The 21,376-nt window shown below is 36.3% G+C and overlaps 1 protein-coding gene across 1 annotated transcript in view; it reads right to left on the bottom strand.

Moving 5' to 3' along the window:
- Positions 1-21,376, bottom strand: part of IQCM (IQ motif containing M) — a 367,918-nt gene that overhangs the window by 165,574 nt on the left and 180,968 nt on the right. Inside the window, exons 9-10 of the mRNA XM_044913077.1 lie at positions 17,382-17,526; positions 8,555-8,689 (exon numbers count right to left, since the gene is read on the bottom strand). Of these exons, the coding sequence (XP_044769012.1) occupies positions 8,555-8,689; positions 17,382-17,526 (280 nt within the window). The remainder of the gene's footprint in view (positions 1-8,554; positions 8,690-17,381; positions 17,527-21,376) is intronic.

Below are 21,376 nucleotides of genomic sequence, written 5' to 3'. Positions count from 1 at the left end.
TACTGGGTATTTACCCCAAAGATACAAAAGTAGGGATCTGAAAGGATACGTGCACCCTGATGTTTATAGCAGCAATGTCCACAATAGCCAAACTGTGGAAAGAGCCAAGATGTCCATCGACAGATGAATGGATAAAGAAGAAGTGGTATATATATACAATGGAATATTATGCAGCCATCAAAAGGAATGAGATCTTGCCATTTGCAACGACGTGGATGGAACTGGAGGGTATTATGTTGAGTGAAATAAGTCAAACAGAGAAAGACATGTATCATATGATCTCACTGATATGAGGAATTCTTAATCGCAGGAAACAAACTGAGGGTTGCTGGAGTAGGGGGTGGGGTGGGAGGGATGGGGTGACTGGGTGATAGACACTGGGGAGGGTATGTGCTCTGGTAAGTGCTGTGAATTGTGCAAGACTGGTGAATCTCAGATTTGTACCTCTGAAACAAATAATGCAATATATGTTAAGAAAAAAAAGAAGAAGAAGAAGAAGGTAGCAGGAGGGGAAGAATGAAGGGGGGGAAATCGAGGGGTAGACGAACCATGAGAGACGATGGACTCTGAAAAACAAACTGGGGGTTCTAGAGGGGAGGGGGGTGGGAGGATGGGTTAGCCTGGTGGTGGGTATTGAGGAGGGCACATTCTGCATGGAGCACTGGGTGTTATGCACAAATAATGAATCATGGAACACTATATCTAAAACTAATGATGTAATGAAGGGGGATAATATAAGAATAAAAAAATTTAAAAAAAAATAAAGTGGACTGGGTGAGATCTGCAAAACTCCTTTGACTATTAAAGGCTGAAAATTACTTTAAGTCCTTTGGAAGTTTCACTTCACTGAGGGAATTAATGGGACTCTGGATCAAGTGGAATGCCAGAAAAAAACAAAGCTCTTTAATGCTGTGACTATGATGTTGAAATAATTATACTATATCATAAAATTTTTCATTTCATAAAAATTTCTGATGAAATATTTTATATTATGTTTCATTTATCAGAAATTTGCCAGCAAAGATGTTCCGAATAGGGAGTTCATGTTCCTGATATTATAGTAATTTAATCATATAAAACAAAGACTTGCTAGTGGATCTTTGCACGTAAAGAGTATCGGGTATGTAATCTTAATAAACAGTGATATAACAAAAGGAGCCTAAAGCCTTGCCCTCTAATAGACTTATGAAAGTAATTATACCTTTATTGAAGTTACACTACTCTCAAACCCCTGCTGTTCCTGCTGTTTCTTGAAGATGGTTATTTTCTACTTAACAAAAACAGACAGGCTTTAGAAAAATAGCTAGCATTAAGTAATATTACAAAATTTAGTCAGATTCTCTATGTAGCTTATATAACAGTGGTACAAATATTTCAACCCAAACAATAAAAGACTCAAAGGCTTAAAAAAAAAAAATCCCAGAATGGCTAATTAGAGTAACTTACTAATTGGAGTAACAACTCACATGACTGCAGGAAGACAGAAAAAAGGGGAAAGGGGGGAAGTCTTTCACTGGCCCTGATCATTCCCAGGGCGTATCATTAGCATAGGCTTTCCCAGGCTTTGCACAGCCATAGCTGGGGGAAAGAAGGCATTAACAGAGTTAAATAATGAAAGATGAGACGAAGTGTCAGGAACCATCTTCAAAAAGTGTTAGGGGAGAAAGCAGGCAGAATTGTACGAGCAGCTGCTTGGATTAAGTAGCTGAAGCAAGGTGATGATAGACAGATTTTTCAGGGTTGCTCTTTGCCCCCAGGGTCCGGTCTCTAGTTTGTACAGGGGTATTCAAGCTCTAGGGGAAAATGTTTAAATAGCTCCTACTGATACAAAACTGATTTATATCCAAAATCTAATTTGCATTATGTATTTGAAAACATCCATTTCAAATAGGCAGATGACAGGAGACTAAGGGATTCAAAACAAGAATTCTACAAGGAAAAGCAACCACACTGTTAACTAGATCTCAGTGAATGATCTGGCATCTTTTAGTCAGAAGTTTTAGTAACACCAAGCCCTCTCCAGTTACCCACCAGCAGACACAGATTTCCACTATTTGCTGTTAACCAGCTGACCTAGAAATTCTAATTTGTTTTGCACACAATCTCTCTTTTATGTGTGAAATCTCTTTCTTTTATAATCTAGTTAACTCAACCTACAATGATTGACTCATCTTCAACATTCTCTATAACCTTCTCTGATTTCCAAACTTAAAACATATTTGTATCAGCTTAGTGTTCCATACTATTGTTATATAAATATTTACATTGTATTTATCTAGTTATATATGCGCATGTCCCTCCAGTTATTATGTGGATTTTGAGACCTTGAACCACAATATATTTCACAGAACATATAAAGTGCTCAAAATGTATTTGTTGAATATTTTTGCAACAACAATTTTATCCAAAAAGATTCTGGATTGCCACAACCAAGGAAGGCATCCATTTAGTATGCTCTGATGCATTTCTTTTCACTTTATGACTTATTCCTAACGTCATCAATCAGAGAAGAGAAAGTGTTTTTACCTTCCACATGGCTGAAAGCATCAGAAAATATCTACTAAAATACCAGGGGAAAAAAGTGGCATCCTGCTCTACAAGAGCTATGGACACCACTGACAAAACCTTTATGTCTTCGTACCACATGGAAAGAGTCTGTAGATTCATGGGAGCTTTGCAGTAGAGCCATCAGACCAGGTGGGACAAACATCAAGCACTGCCAAAGTGATCCAGTGTTCTATAACACAAATACATGAAATCCTGCTAAAGATCTTCATGGCAAATCAATTCAGGGACTCTTTTCATTAGTAAGTGGAGGTGATAGTAGAAGGAACATTCTCATTATATAGCCATTAGGATAGGTGCCAAACTTTCCTAACACTGACCACACGCCTAAATCATCTTTATTGTGTCATTTCAGATAATCTGATTTTGTGCTAAGAATTCTACTCCTTTACTTGTCTCCATATTTTTTGAGCATTCTGTCCTTCTCCAGTGAACAGAGGTAGACCACTAGGTACTAGGCTTTACTGAATTGGATCATGACAAGAGTATGAAGACCTGAACCACTATCAATATGTCTAACATGAGGATTATTATTTCCCCCCCCCCAACCAGATACCAACAAGCCAGGAAGCTAAATTGATTTGAAGAGGCAGGAAAAACTCCACATCCATTGGCATTGACAGTACATGTAACACACTTGATAAGAAATAAATGGAGAGAAGCTGCAGCTCTGCTAGCCTGAATTCATCTCAGCTGGGGCCACCACAGGAAAGCCAAAAATTTAATAGGCAGATTTGGAAATAAGAAAGCCATAGAATGGCTTGATAACTACTGTACACATCTCAAGCTAACTGGAAAACAATAGGAAAGACCCAACAGTGCCAGTGGAAGATAAAATGTGAGGCAGATATAAAATATGAGTGCATTTGAACACTGATTGTCCTCCCAATCCACACATAGACCCATAGGTAGAGGGTAGAAACCTTAAGGGCTCAAGGCGTTTGAGTAAACACTTTATCCAATCACAGGCTGACAACTAAATTATACAGAATCAGAGACAGACTTTTGAAAAGCCACTCTAAAAAAAAAAAAATTAAAACAATAACTGAGCAGGGAAATGAATCGCTAAACACCTGGCGGGGGTCGAAGGGGAGACAGATCAGATTCCAGATACTAAGTCCAGACAAGTTACTAAATAAATAAAGCCTTGGAGTGGGGAAGCCAGAATCCATAGTTACAACAACATACTACCTAAAACGTCCAGTATTCAACAGAAATATTCAAATAAATAGGAAAGTGTGACCCACACTCAAGGCAAAAAACAGTCAACAAAAACCAACTCTGAGTGGACTTAGATACAAGATTTAGCAGACAAGGACCTCAAAGATGTTATTATAAATATACTCAAATAATTGAAATAAATTATATTGAAAGAATTAAAGGAAAATATGACAATTACTCAAAAATGGGCATTATCAAGAGAAATAGAATCTAAAAAAGTAACTAAATGGATTCTAGAGTTGAAAAATATAACAACAAAATGGAACCTTTACAAAATGAGTACAGCAACAGATCTGAGAAAGCTGAAGGGAAAAAGTAAACTTGAAGATAGATCAGTAGATACTATCCATTTTGAAGAACAGAACAAAAATTGAAAAAATGGTAAACACAGCCTCAGAGACCTCTGGGACACATTAAGTGTATTCATATAAGTGTAATAAGAGTCCTAGAAGGAAAAGAGAGAGAGGAAAATGTACTAAAAAAAATGGCTGAAAAATGGACAGATTTGATGAAAAACATTAATCTAGAGATCTAAGAAGTTCAATGAACCCAGGTATGATAAACACAAAGTGATCTATGATCCACACCCGTGTTTGTGGTATTTTGTTATGGCAGCCCTAGCAAATGAATACACCAAGCAATGCCTGTCAAAAGATGATACTGCAGATCAGGTAGACACTCCATGTGCTATTCACTAGATAAATGCCCTCTATCCTTATTTAGCCATAGCCTCAGAAAAAAAGAACAAAAAGTCAGATTGACTGACATTCGATTTTCTAGAGGCTAGAAATAAAAATTAACTTGTTATAGAAAAACAGGGAGTTCATGGACTGAGATTTGTACCAGCAACATAAATATACAGTGTGATCAAAAGAAAAAGAAAAAAAAGAAGATTGTCAAATATTCTCCCCAAATGTTAATGGTGGCACTAGGGGATCCATATAAGCCCTGACTACCTATTCGAGTTGACCCTAGTCACTAGCTTCATGGCATTCTGGAACATAAAATTGCCAGTATTTTTCATTTCATCTCTTGTTTTTAGTGTGTATTTACAAAATGTTTTACAATAAATGTGCTAAATTTTTTAGAAGCTATTTAAAATAAGGCTGTTGTAGTGTGTTACCTCCAATACTTGTGCTTTTTTTTTTTACTTCTGCATTTTTTTTACCACCAGAATTTGCCAGTGTCTCACATTTCTTTTACCCTAGAATCTTCTACTATCTCTCTAAATCCTCTTTAATCCCTTTCCTACATAATTAAAATTTTATTGATAGAGTGCCTGTTCATATGAAAAAAAATTTTAAGGGAAAATCATTATATGTTTCCCATTTAATAAAGTCTTTTCTTTTAAAACAGCAAAAAATAAAATGCAGTGTTGTCTGTTTATGGTGGACAAAACTGTGCCCTGAGGAGCAGGAGGCCCAGGAGTTAGTCATAGTTTGCCACTAACTAGTCAGGGAGCCTGAAATAATTCACATTCTATTTTAAGTCACAGTTTCTTCAGATGCATAAAATATGTCAGGTTAAATAACATGTAAGGAACTTCTATGTTTCTGATTTCAAGATTTTTGTCTAGTGCTCCATAGTGAAAAGAGACTTCTCTTTGTTGTTGTTTTCTGTTCATTTTAACTGCAGAAAATAAACTAAAAGTTCTATTTACATGCTGGAAAAATACTGGAAAATCTTCAAAGTTCAAATTTCTAAAACATTAGGCAGATACGAGAATAGATGGTATAGAACCACAATGTATTATTTTCCTGACTTTCAGACATGCCATTCTATAGTTATTAGTTTCATTTGTTCAGATTTAAATGAATATCAAACAATATCATGTTTGCATAGTCTTCAGCTTTTAAGATCAGCACATACATGTAGCCTAAAGTTGCTTCATTTTCCCAAAGGAAGAATTTCAGACAAAAATCTTGTCCTCAGTCACAAAATTTTTGTTACCATAGTAATGAGAATAAAGAAGGGGGGGGGAGCTAAAAATACCTGAACACATACAGACAGCTTTAGGAATTTGACCTACTTGGTGTCATACACTGAAGAAGTTAATCAATTGAATTAACTACATATGCACTAGGTGAAATATTCTACTGGATGAAAAAATGCGTAGGTTGCACATCTGGAGCTATTATCCACAATCAAAGAAGTCAGTATGAATGAAGATGACTGACAATATAAAATGCATAAAATCAGATTCTTTTAAAAATGGAATATATACAAGAAGCAAGTAGAAAACCATTAATTTAGTTTCATTTCCCATAAATTTTCTGTTTTTCTTCCATTAGTTAGGATATTTCCATTTCAAATGAAAGCTTCTTGTGTACCAAAAGAATTTTTTTAACTGGATGGAGCAACATAATTGGACATATATTTGAAATTATGTTAGAGTGGCTCCTTTCTATAAAAGAAAGCTTCCCAATTTTAGGCATTATAATAAAAACAATATGTTTTTAAACTAAGTTTTCTTCTGAAAATTCTAGTTTTAACAAGAAATTTAATAAACTCAGTCATTCGCAGAAAACCTACTTTATCGCAAGGCATTAGGCTAGCCTGCGAAAGATCAATAAAAGGCAGTACTTGCTGTCAAGAGTGTTTTAATCATCTAATTATGCTTTCATAACACAGACTTTTAAAGTCTCTCCACATAGTAAAATGGAAACAACACTGTGTCTGACTTGAAGAGACCAGGAATAAAGTTCCAACTCTACTAGTGAGCTTAGAAAAGTCTCATTCTAAGTCTCAGTCCTCTCATCTGTAAAATGAACATAAATGAGCATCTCACACACAGGTCATTATGATAATCAAAAGAAAGGGTGGAAACCAACAGAAAACATTCAGTAAATAAGCTCTATAAAATGAATCAGTATACAAATAGTTTAACACTTGAACATTTTCAAAATAAAAAATAATAAAAATAACTAAGTATACTTAAGAATTACTTAAGAATAATAATAGCAAACTTTACTGAGCACTTATATTGGGACACATATTTTACAGAAATTACTTCATTTAAACTTCACAACAGTCCAATGACTTAGATAGCATTATCTTCCTTTTATGGTTGAGAAAAATAAGGAACAGGAGAGATAAATAAATTGTCTGAAGACATACAGCTAGTAGGTGGTAAAGCCAGGAATTAAACCCAGGAAAGCTAATTCCAGAGCCACACTTTCAATATGTCTTTATGATGTACTCCAAAATAATCAGTGGACGGAAATATCTCCGTGAAACTATTAATTTGAAAAAAAAATTACATTTTAAGTTACTAACACTAATCAGTATAAGTTTCTGAAATGTCTAATTCATGCTATTTTGCTGCTTAATTTTTTCATTATTATTATTATAAAGTAAAATGAAATCAATTCAAAGGTACAACAGTAAGAAAATAATCTCAATTTTCATAAAAATAACATTATATGTACAGAAAAAACCTAGAAAGATAGACATCAAATGTTTATAATTGCTACTTCTTAGCAGTTTTGTATATTTCTAGATTCCCAAATTTTCTATAATAAACATTCAAGGTTTTTGTCATCAGGAAAAAAATGACTTAAACAGTCTAGTCATGACTAGTAAAGCCTAAAGCAATTTCGATGCCTCTTTCAGTCTATGAAAAAATAGTTATTGAGAGTCTAGAAAACTCTTCTAGGTACTAAGGATACAGCAGTGGCAAAGCAAAGTCCATAGGTAATAAATTAGGTAAATTTAAACTAAGAACTAACTAAGAAAGAGAACTTCAAACCTATAAGGAAACTTCAACCTTGTCACTCTGACCTTAATCATCTTTCTATTGGCATGTGAGCCCTTTTCTTGTATTTATTTATTTATTTATTTAAGAGCGAGAACAAGTGGGGGGGGCAGGGGCAGAGGGAGAGGGAGAAGCAGGCTCCTTGTTGAGCAGGGAGCCCCATGCAGGGCTCGCTCGATCTGGATCCCAGGACCCTGGGATTATGACCTGAGCCAAAGGCAGATGCTTAACCGACTGAGCTACCCAGGCGCCCCCTCTTTTGTTGTATTTTAAAAGGGTCCTGAAATGTTTTATCTTTTTCTCTCAATTAAATTGTAGATACATCATCCATCATCTTTAGAACTAACAGCAAGCCATAGCATTAGTATGGTCACAGACACTGAGAAGAACCTTAAGGAATTAAGGAAAATTTGTTGAGACTTCCCACATCTTGGTGACAATTTACACCCCCTTACCAGTCTTTAGAGAAGGGAGGGATGTTGTTCCATTTAAATTATTAAATATTCTCAAACAACACTATCCTTTCACCTATTTACTGTTCAGAAAAGAAATTATTTTTAACTGTAAAATTCTATTTTATTGAAATAGTTTACAATGTTTAAACATTTAAACTTGGCTATGTTCTTCAGTACCCAATCTAACTATCCAGGAGAAAGCTTTTTAGCATCAGTATTTAAAATATAGTGGCTTAAAATATACTGAGTTAGGTATAACTTATGTTGTATCAAAAAATGTATTAATATCTTAAAAGCTTAAAATCATCTCCTCCACCCCTCTAAAAAAAAAAAAAGAACTGTATTGTACTAACTTATTTTTACCTGTCCTTTAAATCTCTCCTTTCATATACATTAAAATAAGATTTTAAAAATTTTAGGAAACGGATTTATAGGACAAGTTCAATGGAAAAAGAAAAATGGGACTATTTTAAATTTAAATTATATTTAAATTAAGTAAGAGAAGAAAAGGGAACGGCAAAGAAAGGGAAAAGAAGGTAAGAAATGGGAAACCACTCGCCTCTATGGACCAGGTCCCAAACCTCGTCAATTTGCTGCTGGGTTGGGAAATGACCACAGTCGTTGAAGAACTTGAGGAGCTCACTTCTTTCTAATCCTTGCCAATCTTCTCTCTTAGCAAACATTGTTTCATAGACTAAAAGAAAGAGACAAAATGAAATATTTTTTGTTATAAATAAAATGTCAAGAACAAACTACCAGAAAGTTTCATCTAAATTCAAAGAAGGTTTCCCTCCAGTTTTATTTGTATGTCTAGTGATTAGAGTAGCACTATGTCAGCCTCCTGGGGAAGGTTAGAAGGAAATGGAGCATGCTTCTCCCTCCCACATTCCCTAGTAGTCAAGATTTAGACCTGTTTCCCCAAAGAGAAGACTGGCATCCTCTGGTCTGGTTTATATGACAACTGCCCATGGACAGTGCATACATCAAGGCTCAAACTAAAGCATAAGACATAGCTTTGATGTCAGGGTTTCTGGGGGCTTGACTTCTACTGACCCATCTAAGTAATCATTTTTATTTAGTTCCCCTAATTTTTTCATCTCTTTTTGGCTTCTGTCTACATTCTAGCTACTTGTATTGGTGATTATCCTTTGGACTGCTTATTCTACTTCTGATTTTGCCCCTAAATGGAATGATGTCTACTTTTGCCCCCTAACTTCATGTATTCCTCCTTCCTGGTTTAAGGTCACTGGATTTGAGTGATCTTGCCACTCTTGGCTCAAGGTTTCCACAGAAAACCACTCAGTAGGGCCATCCTTTACCTATCTCTCATACTTGGCAGTAACGGGGGTTAGATAATAAGCAAGAAAACGGATGCATACATTTTGTAAGTGTAGTTCTCCATAAACCTTTTATTTTTTCTTTTCAAAAAGGTAATACTGAGTCTCCACTCTCAGGTATGATGGATTGGCCCCATGAAGGTGATTGTCAATCAGCATTTACAGGATGACAAAGTCTGCCTCAGTACAGGCTTAGCTCTGAAGTATGGGCTCCAAATGACAAAGGGCACTAGAGTGGTTTCTAACAGGAGTCAGTGTATGATCCTGACGCTCAACCACATGGACTTTCGACTTTCCGTTTATTCATTTGTTTGTTCAGTGGAGGTGGCAGTCATGAGACATCAACAAATTCAAGAAATATTGAGTGATTGCCTAAATATAAGCCACTATTACAGATCCTGAAACAAAGCAGCAAAATAAATTTATATTTAGAATATCTATGGCTTTTTCTCTCTTTTCTAATAAGCAAACTAGAGCAGTTGCTGTTGATGCCCCATCCATATGGCCTTGTCCCTTACATTTCTGTGCTTGCTGCCCTTACTTTCACTCGCCAGCATCTCATTTTATTGCCTCAGGGCTCCCTCTGGTTGCAGGACTCCACTCTGCCCACCTGTGCAGCAAATGTTGAGCAGAAGTGCCAGGGACTTAAGACCCCCAATGCACTGGCCCTTAGCCACTGGTCCTCCCTCAACTGGGAGTTGGTGGATAAAGGCCCAGCACTTAAGGAAAGTTGCCTACAATGTTCCCTAGAGGGATCAAGCTCCAGTTGATGGTAATCGGTCTGATAAGGCATTCTTTTTTGACTTCTACCCCTTCCCTGTCTTAATTCATTCCACTAACAGTATTTACTGGGATCTACTTGCAAATAAGTTAGTTGTACTTGAATTCTTGTCTCAGGGTCTGATTCTGGAGAAATCCAAACTAGCACACAAAGAATGTCACTTTTAATTTTCTGGTTAAGGAAATATATTTGTCCTTGAAAAGTATATTTACCTTTATTAGTTTTTCATTCAATCAGTTTTAGATGTTTCTCACTAGATCAAACTAAGAGACATATTAACATTATGGCCATGTAACTATATTAATAGACAATAATGTGCTTAACCTTTATATTATGCTTGAAAAGCAAATGTTCAGCCACACACTAGCAGAATTAATATTTTAGGCAGGTTTAATCAGGGTCAATATAAAACTTAAATCATGAAAATTAAATGAAATTTTCTGGTCATTGAAAGATTCTTAAAAATGTGTAAAGATAGATACCTGCCAAATATCACCCAATTAGCAATCCACATATGGAAGGGATGGAGAATTTTCTGAGGAACATAAAGGCAAAAAAATAACTTGCAAATTCTGTGGACTCTAGAGTTACTTTAACCCTTAGTGCAAATGGATGCCTTAGTTGGTAATTCTTCAAATCACTTTTTTTAAAAGATTTTTAAGTAAAGGAGTCCTAGCAGCTTCCCAATGAGAGAAAGGTTTTCTCTTTCTTTGCTTCTGTCTCTCACTTGCTTTCTTTTTCTCCCTTCTTCCCATCTTTTCATCTCCAACATTTTGCTTCTTTCTGCCCTTTTCTCTGGAAACCAAGTTGTTGGGACTGGGTTACTTGATCTAGCTTAATTCCGTGACATGCATAGAATCTCTTTGACTTCTTTCCCTAACCTCTAGCCACAGAAAAGGAGTCCTTCTAACTCAAAGAATTCTGGTTATCTGTAAATATTTGTTGGCATATAATTTTAGCGTAAGTAATAAAGTTAATGAAAACTATCAACAAATATTTCTGAGGGTGCCTGGGTGGCTCAGTTGGTTGAGCGACTGCCTTCAGCTCAGGTCATGATCCTGGATTTCCCGGGATCGAGTCCCGCATCGGGCTCCCTGCTCAGCAGGGGGTCTGCTTCTCCCTCTGACCCTCCTCCCTCTCGTGCTCTCTGTCTCTCATTCTCTCTCTCTCAAATAAATAAATAAAAACTTAAAAAAAAACAAATATTTCTGAGCCCTTTGATAAGCCAGGCATTTGTTAATAGTGGCTATTCATTAAAGAATGTTAATAGATACAGTCCCTGTCTTCATGGAATGTACAGTCCATTGTGAAATGCATATTTTATGATTAGATGAAACTATACCAAAAATGTAGCACTTTTACATTATAAAGTGGAAAGATGCTTATTTCAATTAAATATAATTTACTTGCATCATTTTGTTGGTTTTTGTTTATTATTTTTAAAGACAATTTTTTAAGAGTAGTTTTAAGAAGGTACAGAGATTTCTCACATACCCACTACATCCACATAAGCATAGCCTTCTTTCATTATCAACATCACTCACAGAGTTATACATTTGTTACTAAGGATGACACATCAAAATCACTAAGGTCCACAGTTCACCTCAGAGTTCACTGTTGATGTTGCACATTCTATGGATTTAGACAAATACATAATGACATGTATCCATCATTGCAGTATTGTACAGAATAATTTCACTGCCTTAAAAATCCTCTATATTCTGCCAATCCATCCCTCCCCCACCCACCCCATCCACTCCTGGTGAATACAAGTTTTTTAATTTTCTCCATAGTTTTGCCTTTTCTAGAATGTCATATGGTTGGGAAGTATACAGTGTATATAGACTTTTCAAATTGGCTTCTTTTACTTAGTAATATGCATTTAAAGATTTTTATTTATTTATTTGACAGAGAGAGAGAGACAGTGAGAGAAGGAATACAAGCAGGGGGAGTGAGAGAGGGAGAAGCAGGCTTCCTGCGGAGCAGGGAGCCCGATGTGGGGCTCGATCCCAGGACACTGGGATCATGACCTGAGCTGAAGGCAGACGCTTAATGACTGAGCCACCCAGGTGCCCCAATAATATGCATTTAAGATTCCTCTATGTCTTTTCATAGCTTGATAGCTCATTTCTTCTTAGCTCTAAATACACTCCCTTGTCCAGACGTACCACAGTTTATTGATCTATTCATCTACTGAAGGATATCTGGGTTGCTATTAAGCTTGGGCAATTATGAAAAACAGATATAGACATCCATGTGTAGGTTGTGTGTGCCTATAAGTTTTCAATGCCTGTGCATAAATACCAAGGAGCATGATTGCTGGATCATATGGTAACAGTATGTTTAGTTTTATAAGAAACCACCACAGTGTTTTCCAAAATGGCTGTATCATTGTCATTCTCATTAATAATGAATAATAGTTCCTGTTGCCCCACATCCCAGTATATGATACTGACAGTGTCCTGGAGTTTAGCCATTCTAATAGGTGTGTAGTGTATCTTGCTGTTTTAATTTGCATTTCCCTAATAACAATGATATTGAACATTCCAAATGCTTAACATCTGTATATCTTCTTTGGTGAGGTCTTTGGCTCAATTTTATTCAAGTTGTTTGTTTTATTATTCCTGAGTTGTTCTTTGTATATGTTCAATAGCAGTCCTTATCAGATGCGTCTTTTGCAAATATTTTTCCCAGCATGTGGCTTGTATTCTCATTCTCTTAACATTATCTTTTGCAAAGAAGAAGTTTTTAATTTTAATGTAATCCAGATCTTCAATTATTTATTTAATGGACCATGTCTTTAGTGTTGTATCTAAAAAGGCACCATATCCAAGATCATCTATGTTTTCTCCTATGTTACATTCCAGAAGTTTCATTTTTTTGCACTTAGGTCTATGATCCATTTTGAGTTAATTTTTGTAAAGGATGAAGGTCTGTGTTTAGATTTTTTTTTTTTTTTTGCATGTGGATAGCTACTATTTGCTCTATTCTATTGAGGATTTTGCATCTATATTTAGAGAGATTTTGGTCTGTAGTTTTCTTATCTTTGCCTATTTTTGGTGTTAGGTTTATGCTAGCCCCATAGGATGAGTTAGGAAATATTCCCTCTGCTTCTAACCACTGAAAAAGATTATAAGGAATTGGAGCACCTGGATGGCTCAGTCAGTTAAGTGTCCAACTCTTAAATTTGGCTGAGGTCATGATCTCAGGGTCATGAGATAGAGCCCTATGTCAGGCTCCACATTGGGCATGGAGCCTGCTAAGATTCTCTCTCTGCCCCCCCCGCCGCTCACATGTTTTCTCTCTCTCTCAAGTAATTAAATAATTAAATAATTAAATAAATAATTTTTAAAAAGATTATAGAGAATTGGTATAATTTCTTCCTTAAATGTTCGGTAGAATTCACCAGTGAAGCCATCTGGGCCTGGTGCTTTCTGTTTTGGAAGGTTATCAATTATCAACTCATTTCTTTAATAGACATAGGCCTATTCAGATTGTCTCTTTCTTCTTGTTTGAGTTTTAGCAGATTGTGTCTTTCAAGGAATTGGACCATTTCATCTAGTATATTAAATTTGTGAGCGTAGAGTTGTTCATAGTATTCCTTTATTTTCCTTTTAATGTCCAAAGTATCTATAGAAATATCCCCTTTTTCTGATATTAGTAATGTGTGTCCTTGTTCTTTTCTTCTTAGGCAGGTTTTTTTTTTCTCCCACCACTTTAGGTTTAGGTGTGTGTTTTTTTTTTCTCCCACCACTTTAAATATTTCACTCCCTTCTTCTTGCTTGTATGGTTACTAATAGATTGCATGTAATTCTTATCTTTCTTCCTCTATAGGCAAGGTGTTTTTCCATCTGGTTTCCTTCAGGATTTTTTTTTTATCTTTGATTTTCTGTAGTTTGAAGATGATAATGCCTACACCAAAATAAGTGTAGTTTTCAGAATTTATTCTGCTTGGTCTTCTCTGAGATTCTTGAATCTGTGGTTTGGTGTCCAAGAATAATTGGGGGAAATTCTCAGTCATTATTTTCTGTTATTTTCTCTCTTTCTTCTCCTTCTGGTATTCCCATTATCCTTATATTATAGCCCCTGGGTATTTTGTTCAGGTGGTTTTTGTTTTTTTTTTTTTCAGTGTTTGTTCTCTTTGTTTTTTGGTTTTCAAGGATTCTACTGATTTATCCTCTAGCTCAGACAGTCTTTCTTCAGCCATGTCCAATTTACTAATAAGTGCATCAAAGGCATTCCTCATTTCTATTACAGTGTTATCTCTAACATTCTTTTTGGTTCTTTTTTAGGATTTCCATCTCTCTGCTTACATCACCCACTTGCTTTTGCGTGCTGTCTACTTTATCCTTTAGAGCCTGTAGTGTATTAATCATAGTGGTTTTAAATCTCTGGTCTGATAATTCCAACATCCCCGCCATGTCCAGTTCTGATGTTTGCTTTGTCTATTCAAACTGTGTCTTCTGCCTTTTTGTACACCTTACAATTTTTTCTTAATAGCCAGACATTATAACAGGCAAAGGGGACTATTGTAAATGGACCTTTAGTAATGTGGTAGTAAGGTATGGGAGGAACTGTTCCATAGACCTATGATTAGGATGTAGTCTCTTAGTGACCCTGTGTCTCTGAACTGTGAACTATACAAGTGTTTCTTGGTTTTTTTCTTTCCCCCTATAGGTGGGACAGGATGGCCAAAGTGGACTGAAATTGGGTATTTCTCTTCACCAGGTCAGTTAAGTTCTGAAAAAAAGCCAGTAGGCTAGGCTCTGGTTAACTAGTTTCCCCTTAAGGTAGGCCTTCTTAAGAAGAGTGTGCTCTGGCAAATTTCAAAATGGTTCCCTTTCTCTGACAATTACTGTGGGAATCTGGTCAAGCTCCTGGAAGTAAATATCACCATACTGTGGTGGTCTTATGACTGAGTCCTCCTGGAGTTTTTAACTCTCTGAATTGTTCACACTGAGCTTCCAACTATTGTCAATGACAGTTCAATTTTCCTGCCTGGCACTGGTTCTCACATCAATTTCTTTTTTTTTAATTTTAATTCCAGTATAATTAACATACAGTGTTACATTTGTTTCAGATGTACAATATAGTGATTCAACAATTCTCTACATGACTCAGTGCTCATCGTGATAAGTGTACTCTTGATCCTTTTCACCTATTTCTTTTTTTTTTTTTAAGATTTTATTTATTTGACAGAGAGAGCACAAGCAGAGGGAGACAGAGGGAGAAGCAGGCTCCCTGCTGAGCAAGGAGCCCGATGTGGGACTCGATCCCAGGACTCTGGGATCATGACCCGGGCCAAAGGCAGCCGCTTAACGGACTGAGCCACCCAGGTGTCCCCTTTTCACCTATTTCACCCATCCCCCCACCCACTTCCCCTCTAGTAACCACCAGTTTGTTCTCTAAATAGTCTGATTTTGGTTTTTCTCTTTTTTTCCTTATTTATTTGCTTTACTAAATTCCACATATGAGTAAAATCATATGGTATTTGTCTTGCTCTGACTGACTTATTTTACTTGGCATTTATTCTAGATCCAACCATGTTGTTGCAAATGGCATGATTTCATTCCTTTTTTATGGCTGAGTAATATTCCATAGTGTATATATACCACTTCTTCTTTACCCATTCATTTATCAATGGTCACTTGCATTGCTTCCATAATTTGGCTATTGTAAATAATGCTACAATAAATATATGGATGCATATATATTTTTGAATTAGTGTTTTCATATTCTTTGGGTAAATACCCAGTAGTGTTTTAGTTCTGGATTATAGGATAGTTCTATTTTTAATTTTCTGAGGCACCTCCATGTTGTTTTCCACAGCGGCTGCACCAGTTTGCATTCCCAACAATAGTGTATGAGAGTTCCTTTTTTTCCACATCTTTGCCAACACTTGTTTCCTCCCACATCCATTTCTACTCATGAGTCTCTGCTCTGGGAAGCTGCAACTCCCTGTATTTGTGTGTCTGTCTCTTTAATCTTGGGGCAGTTTTTTGCCCTGTGGCTTCTCTTCTCTTATAAACCCATGAAAAAAAGTAAAATTTTCAGTCTGTTCAGCTTTTTTACTTATTGTTAAGATGGAGTGGGGATTTCCAAGCTCCTTATATGTGGAACCAGAAACAAGAAGTCCTCATTTATTATTTTTTTAATCAAGACACTGGCTATAATCTCCATCCTAATCCTAAGCAATGTAAATTCATTAAATATAATAGGAATCCAAGATATATATTAGGGAAATTGTTCTGTGGACAGAATTTCAGCACTAACAAGCAACACATACATAATAGATTTCTATCTAGTCTGCTAGGTGTCCATTAGCTATTCTTATGTTAGCAATATGCAGTTTTCCTTTGGGGAGCTACTCCTCCCCCAACGGATAGAGCTTCTGTTCAACTCTCAAGCAAAGTTCTCTGTCTTCCCATGGCAGAGTGTTGGACTCATGATTCAAATTAAACCAATCAGGTGCTCTCTCCTTGGAATTTGAATTTAAAGCATAGAAACACAAAAGTCTTAAAATGATAATAGCTTATCTATCTCCCAAAGGCAAAAAGAGGTTTTTCTTTTTTGATCTCTAAATCTCTGAAGTAGCACTGTTTTTTGTTTTTTGTTTTGGGTTTTGTTTTGTTTTAAGATTTTATTTATTTATTTGAGAGAGAGAGAGCATGAGAGAGAGAGAGAGAGCATGAGCAGGGGGGGAAGGGCAGAAGGAGGGAGAAGCAGACTCCCCACTGAGCAGAGAGCTGGATGTGGGGCTTGATCCCAGGACCCTAGGATCATGACCTGGGCAGAAAGCAGATGTTTAACCAACTGAGCCACCCAGGTGCCCTGAAGTAGTTCTGTTTTGAGTTCTGTGTGAAAGCTGATTCTTTAGCTACCTTTCCTATATTTTTCTTTTAAATTTCCTTTTTGCTTTGGTTAACTAGAATGGGTTATCTCTTGCTTATAAACACAGGATCCTAATAAATTAAATCAAATATACATCACTTTAAAATGCAAATAGCCACTGGATATTGTATGGAAGTATTGAATCACCATATTGTACACCTGAAACTAACATTACACTGCATGTTAACTAACTGGAATTTAAATAAAACTTTTTTTAAAACTTTTAAAAAATAAGTAAAATGCAAATAGGTTTCAGCAATATAAAATAGATCTACCTATGGTGTCTAGGGGTAATTGCATGTAAATTATATATAAAATTCCAATGGTTAAATCAATTCCAAATTTAAAATCAAACCAGAAATGACGGTATCACTTACACTTTTTTCTGTCCATCCATTCCTCTAGTTCTACAAAGTTTATAATTTGTCTTGTCCTCCAAAGACCAAGTCGATATTTAACATGATAGATCTGTCTACGATACATGTTTATAACTGCTCTCAAATTTGGTCCATGAGACAAAGCCTATAAAACAGAAATATAGACAGTAAAGCCCCATATTTACATATTTCTTCTATATATATTTAATCTGATTTTGCCCTTTTCATTCCATCTATTTCACTCAGTTTCTTAAATTATGGATGTATTTATTAATGTTTATTGCATAGGTTGGCTAAACACATGCACTGTAGAATAAGATAATCTCCTTGAAGTTCAGAGAGCCTCAATATGAGAAGCTTTGTCATCAGATACCCATAATTTCCATAGCATAGAGCTTTCAATGATGGATATTTTCATGGAAGCTTCCTAGGTTGGCATCCAGATTTCTACAATAGGTATGTAACCCACTTGGCCAGAAAAAAAAAAAGTTTTACTAAGGCATTATTCTGGAATGGTGATTCTTGCCTAAGCTATTCACTAGGGGTGCTCAAATCCTTATTTATTTTTTTTCTTTTGAAAATTGTCTTTTACTTATTTTTTACTGGACTTTATAGGTTTTTCAAGCTGATTTCTAAAACTCTGTTAAATTAATCCTTTTCAGCATATGTACAAACTTTGTTTTATCAGTTTGCCTTTTAACTGACTATATTTATATATATATATATGTGTGTGTGTGTGTATAGATATGTGTGTATATATATGTATACATTTTCTACATTCTATTACAATAGGCTTTAAAAATTAAAGTGTAAAAATTAATCTATTTCAGGTGTTTTTTCTTTTCTAAATAAACAGTTCCATTTTATTTATCAATTCAATTATTTTTACATTTTACATTTATTAGCTCATTAATTTCTCTACTTATCTTCATTAATTCCTTTTTAAAGGATTATGTTCCTGTTCTTGACTTTTTGAATTAAAGACTTAATTCATCTATTATCATTATTTTTTTTAAGAATGTATTTAAGTCCATGAATTTTTGTCTGCGTCATCTTTCTTTTGACGTGCTTTGTGTACCATTTCACAAGTGAAAAAACTGAGGCAAAAAATCTTTAAATAACTTTCCCAGTTATTGGGTGGTTAGTTGCAATAGCTAGTAAGTTAGCAAGTTGCAGAATTGGTTTTGAAACCAAAACAGGGACACTCCAGGGTCCACACTTTTAATTATACATTATATTCCTCTTAATTTATTTGAATTTAGTGTTTTTCATGCATTCTATGAATTTTTTTTATTATTATGCTATAATAATCACCATACATTACATCATTAGTTTTTCATGTAGTGTTCCATGATTCATTGTTTGCATATAACACCCAGTGCTCCATGCAGTACGTGCCCTCTTTAATACCCATCACCAGCCTAACCCATCCCCCCACCCCCCTCCCCTCCAGAACCCTCAGTTTGTTTCTCAGAGTCCATAGTCTCTCATGGTTCATCTCCCCCTCAGATTTCCCTCCCTTCATTCTTCCCTTCCTGCTATCTTCTTTTTTTTTTTAACATATAATGTATTATTTGTTCCAGAGGTACAGGTCTGTGATTCAACAGTCTTACACAATTCACAGCGCTCACCATAGCACATACCCTCCCCAATGTCTATCACCCAGCCACCCCATCCCTCCCACCCCCCACCACTCCAGCAACCCTCAGTTTGTTTCCTGCAATTAAGAATTCCTCATATCAGTGAGGTCATATGATACATGTCTTTCTCTGATTGACTTATTTCGCTCAGCATAATACCCTCCAGTTCCATGAACGTCGTTGCAAATGGCAAGATTTCATTCCTTTTGATGGCTGCATAATATTCCATTGTATATATATACCACCTCTTCTTTATCCATTCATCTGTCGACGGACATCTTAGCTCTTTCCATAGTTTGGCTATTGTGGACATTGCTGCTATAAACATCGGGGTGCACGTACCCCTCTGGATCCCTACATTTGTATCTTTGGGGTAAATACCCAATAGTGCAATTGCTGGGTCATATGGTAGCTCTATTTTCAACTTTTTGAGGAACCTCCATACTATTTTCCAGAGTGGCTGCACAAGCTTGCACTACCACCAACAGTGTAAGAGGGTTCCCCTTTCTCTGCATCCCTGCCAACATCTGTCATTTCCTGACTTGTTAATTTTAGCCATTCTGACTGGTGTGAGGTGGTATCTCATTCAGGTTTTGATTTGGATTTCTCTGATGCAGAGCGATGTTGAGGACTTTTTCATGTGTCTGTTGGCCATTTGGATGTCTTCTTTGGGAAAATGTCTGTTCATGTCTTCTGCCCATTTCTTCATTGGATCATTTGTTCTTTGGGTGTTGAGTTTAGTAAGTTCTTTATAGATTTTGGATATTAGCCCTTTATCTGATATGTCATTTGCAAATATCTTCTTCCATTCTGTTAGTTGTCTTTTGGTTTTGTTGACTGTTTCTTTTGCTGTGCAAAAGCTTTTTATCTTGATGAAGTCCCAATAGTTCATTTTTGCCCTTGCTTCTTTTGCCTTTGGCGATGTTTCCAGGAAGTTGCTGTGGCTGAGGTCGAAGAGGTGTCTGTGTTCTCCTTTAGGATTTTGATGGACTCCTGTCTCACATTTAGGTCTTTCAACCATTTTGAGTCTATTTTTGTGTGTGGTGTAAGGAAATGGCCCAGTTTCATTCTTCTGCATGTGGCTGTCCAATTTTCCCAACACCACTTGTTTGTTTTGATTTCTTTCCTAATACATTTCCTTCAACATTTAATAACATTTCCCAATGTTTGTTTTTAATCTGCCTTCTAGTCAATAGGCTCTCGTCACTTTTAGAAAAAATAATGAATTGGTCACACTGGTAACACTGGTAGAGCGTTCCCTAACATATGAATTTTTGTGGGAGGCAGAACAAACCTCCCACAATTTGAAGCCACACATCAGATACTAATGACCCAAGTTTCCTCTGTTGAAGCTCTGTTCATTATCTACATCAGCACCAGATTTTTTAATTGAAACTAGTAATGCTTTGAAGACAAACAGTGGTAAATCTATTTGTGTGGTACAGTAACTGTGGTAGCAATATCCATTTTTCAAGGGCAGCTCTCATTGAGGCAGGAATACCCAGGATTCAGTATCTGCATTAGACTCTTTCTATGCAGGATGTGGTTGGAGTCCTGAGAGCTATCTAGCCTTCATCATACTTTCACATTTCAGAACTTAGTTCTCCAGACCTCTGCCCAATATTCTACTCAAAATCTTTCTGCTTAAATCTGTTAGTAGGTTTCTTTTACTTATAATTAAGAATCAAGCAATGTTCTCATTGTGCCCTTAGAACAAGAGCCAAAAGGGCCCTGGTTGGAGTGCCTTTCTTAGATGGATGATGACATTTGCTAAGAGAACAGGGCATTGGGCAGCCATCAAACTCAGCTGGAGTGTCTTTCCCTCCAAATTTAATAAATCCTCTTTTGGGGACACAGCCTGTCTTGTGAGGGCCTCCTTCTCAGATCTGAGGCTTTCAGAAGGTTATCTACGTTTTCATGTTTAAGAAGTTGAGCGGGAGAGGGCGCCTGGGTGGCTCAGTTGGTTAAGCGACTGCCTTCGGCCCAGGTCATGATCCTGGAGTCCCGGGATCGAGTCCCGCATCGGGCTCCCTGCTCGGCAGGGAGTCTGCTTCTCCCTCTGACCCTCCCCCCTCTCATGTGTGCTCTTTCTCTCTCAAATAAATGAATAAAATCTTTAAAAAAAAAAAGAAGTTGAGCGGGAGAAAACTATAAGGGTCCATCTGCATGGTTCTTCTGACAGCATGCCTCTCTGCTAGTCTCCTTCATGGAAATATGCCTCCACTATGGTGCTATGTACATCTACGCATGTAAATCTTTCATCGTATTTCTAAACATTTCTGAGGATAGAATTTATTAGAAAAATGTACAAATTGATGTTTACAAAAACAATATTGGAATATAAAAGACTCACTG

The sequence above is a fragment of the Neomonachus schauinslandi genome, chromosome 2 (genome assembly GCF_002201575.2).
Source record: "Neomonachus schauinslandi chromosome 2, ASM220157v2, whole genome shotgun sequence".
Taxonomy (NCBI): domain Eukaryota; kingdom Metazoa; phylum Chordata; class Mammalia; order Carnivora; family Phocidae; genus Neomonachus; species Neomonachus schauinslandi.
The sequence above is the reverse complement of the archived record's forward strand: the minus strand, read 5'-3'. Positions and strand labels throughout refer to the sequence as shown.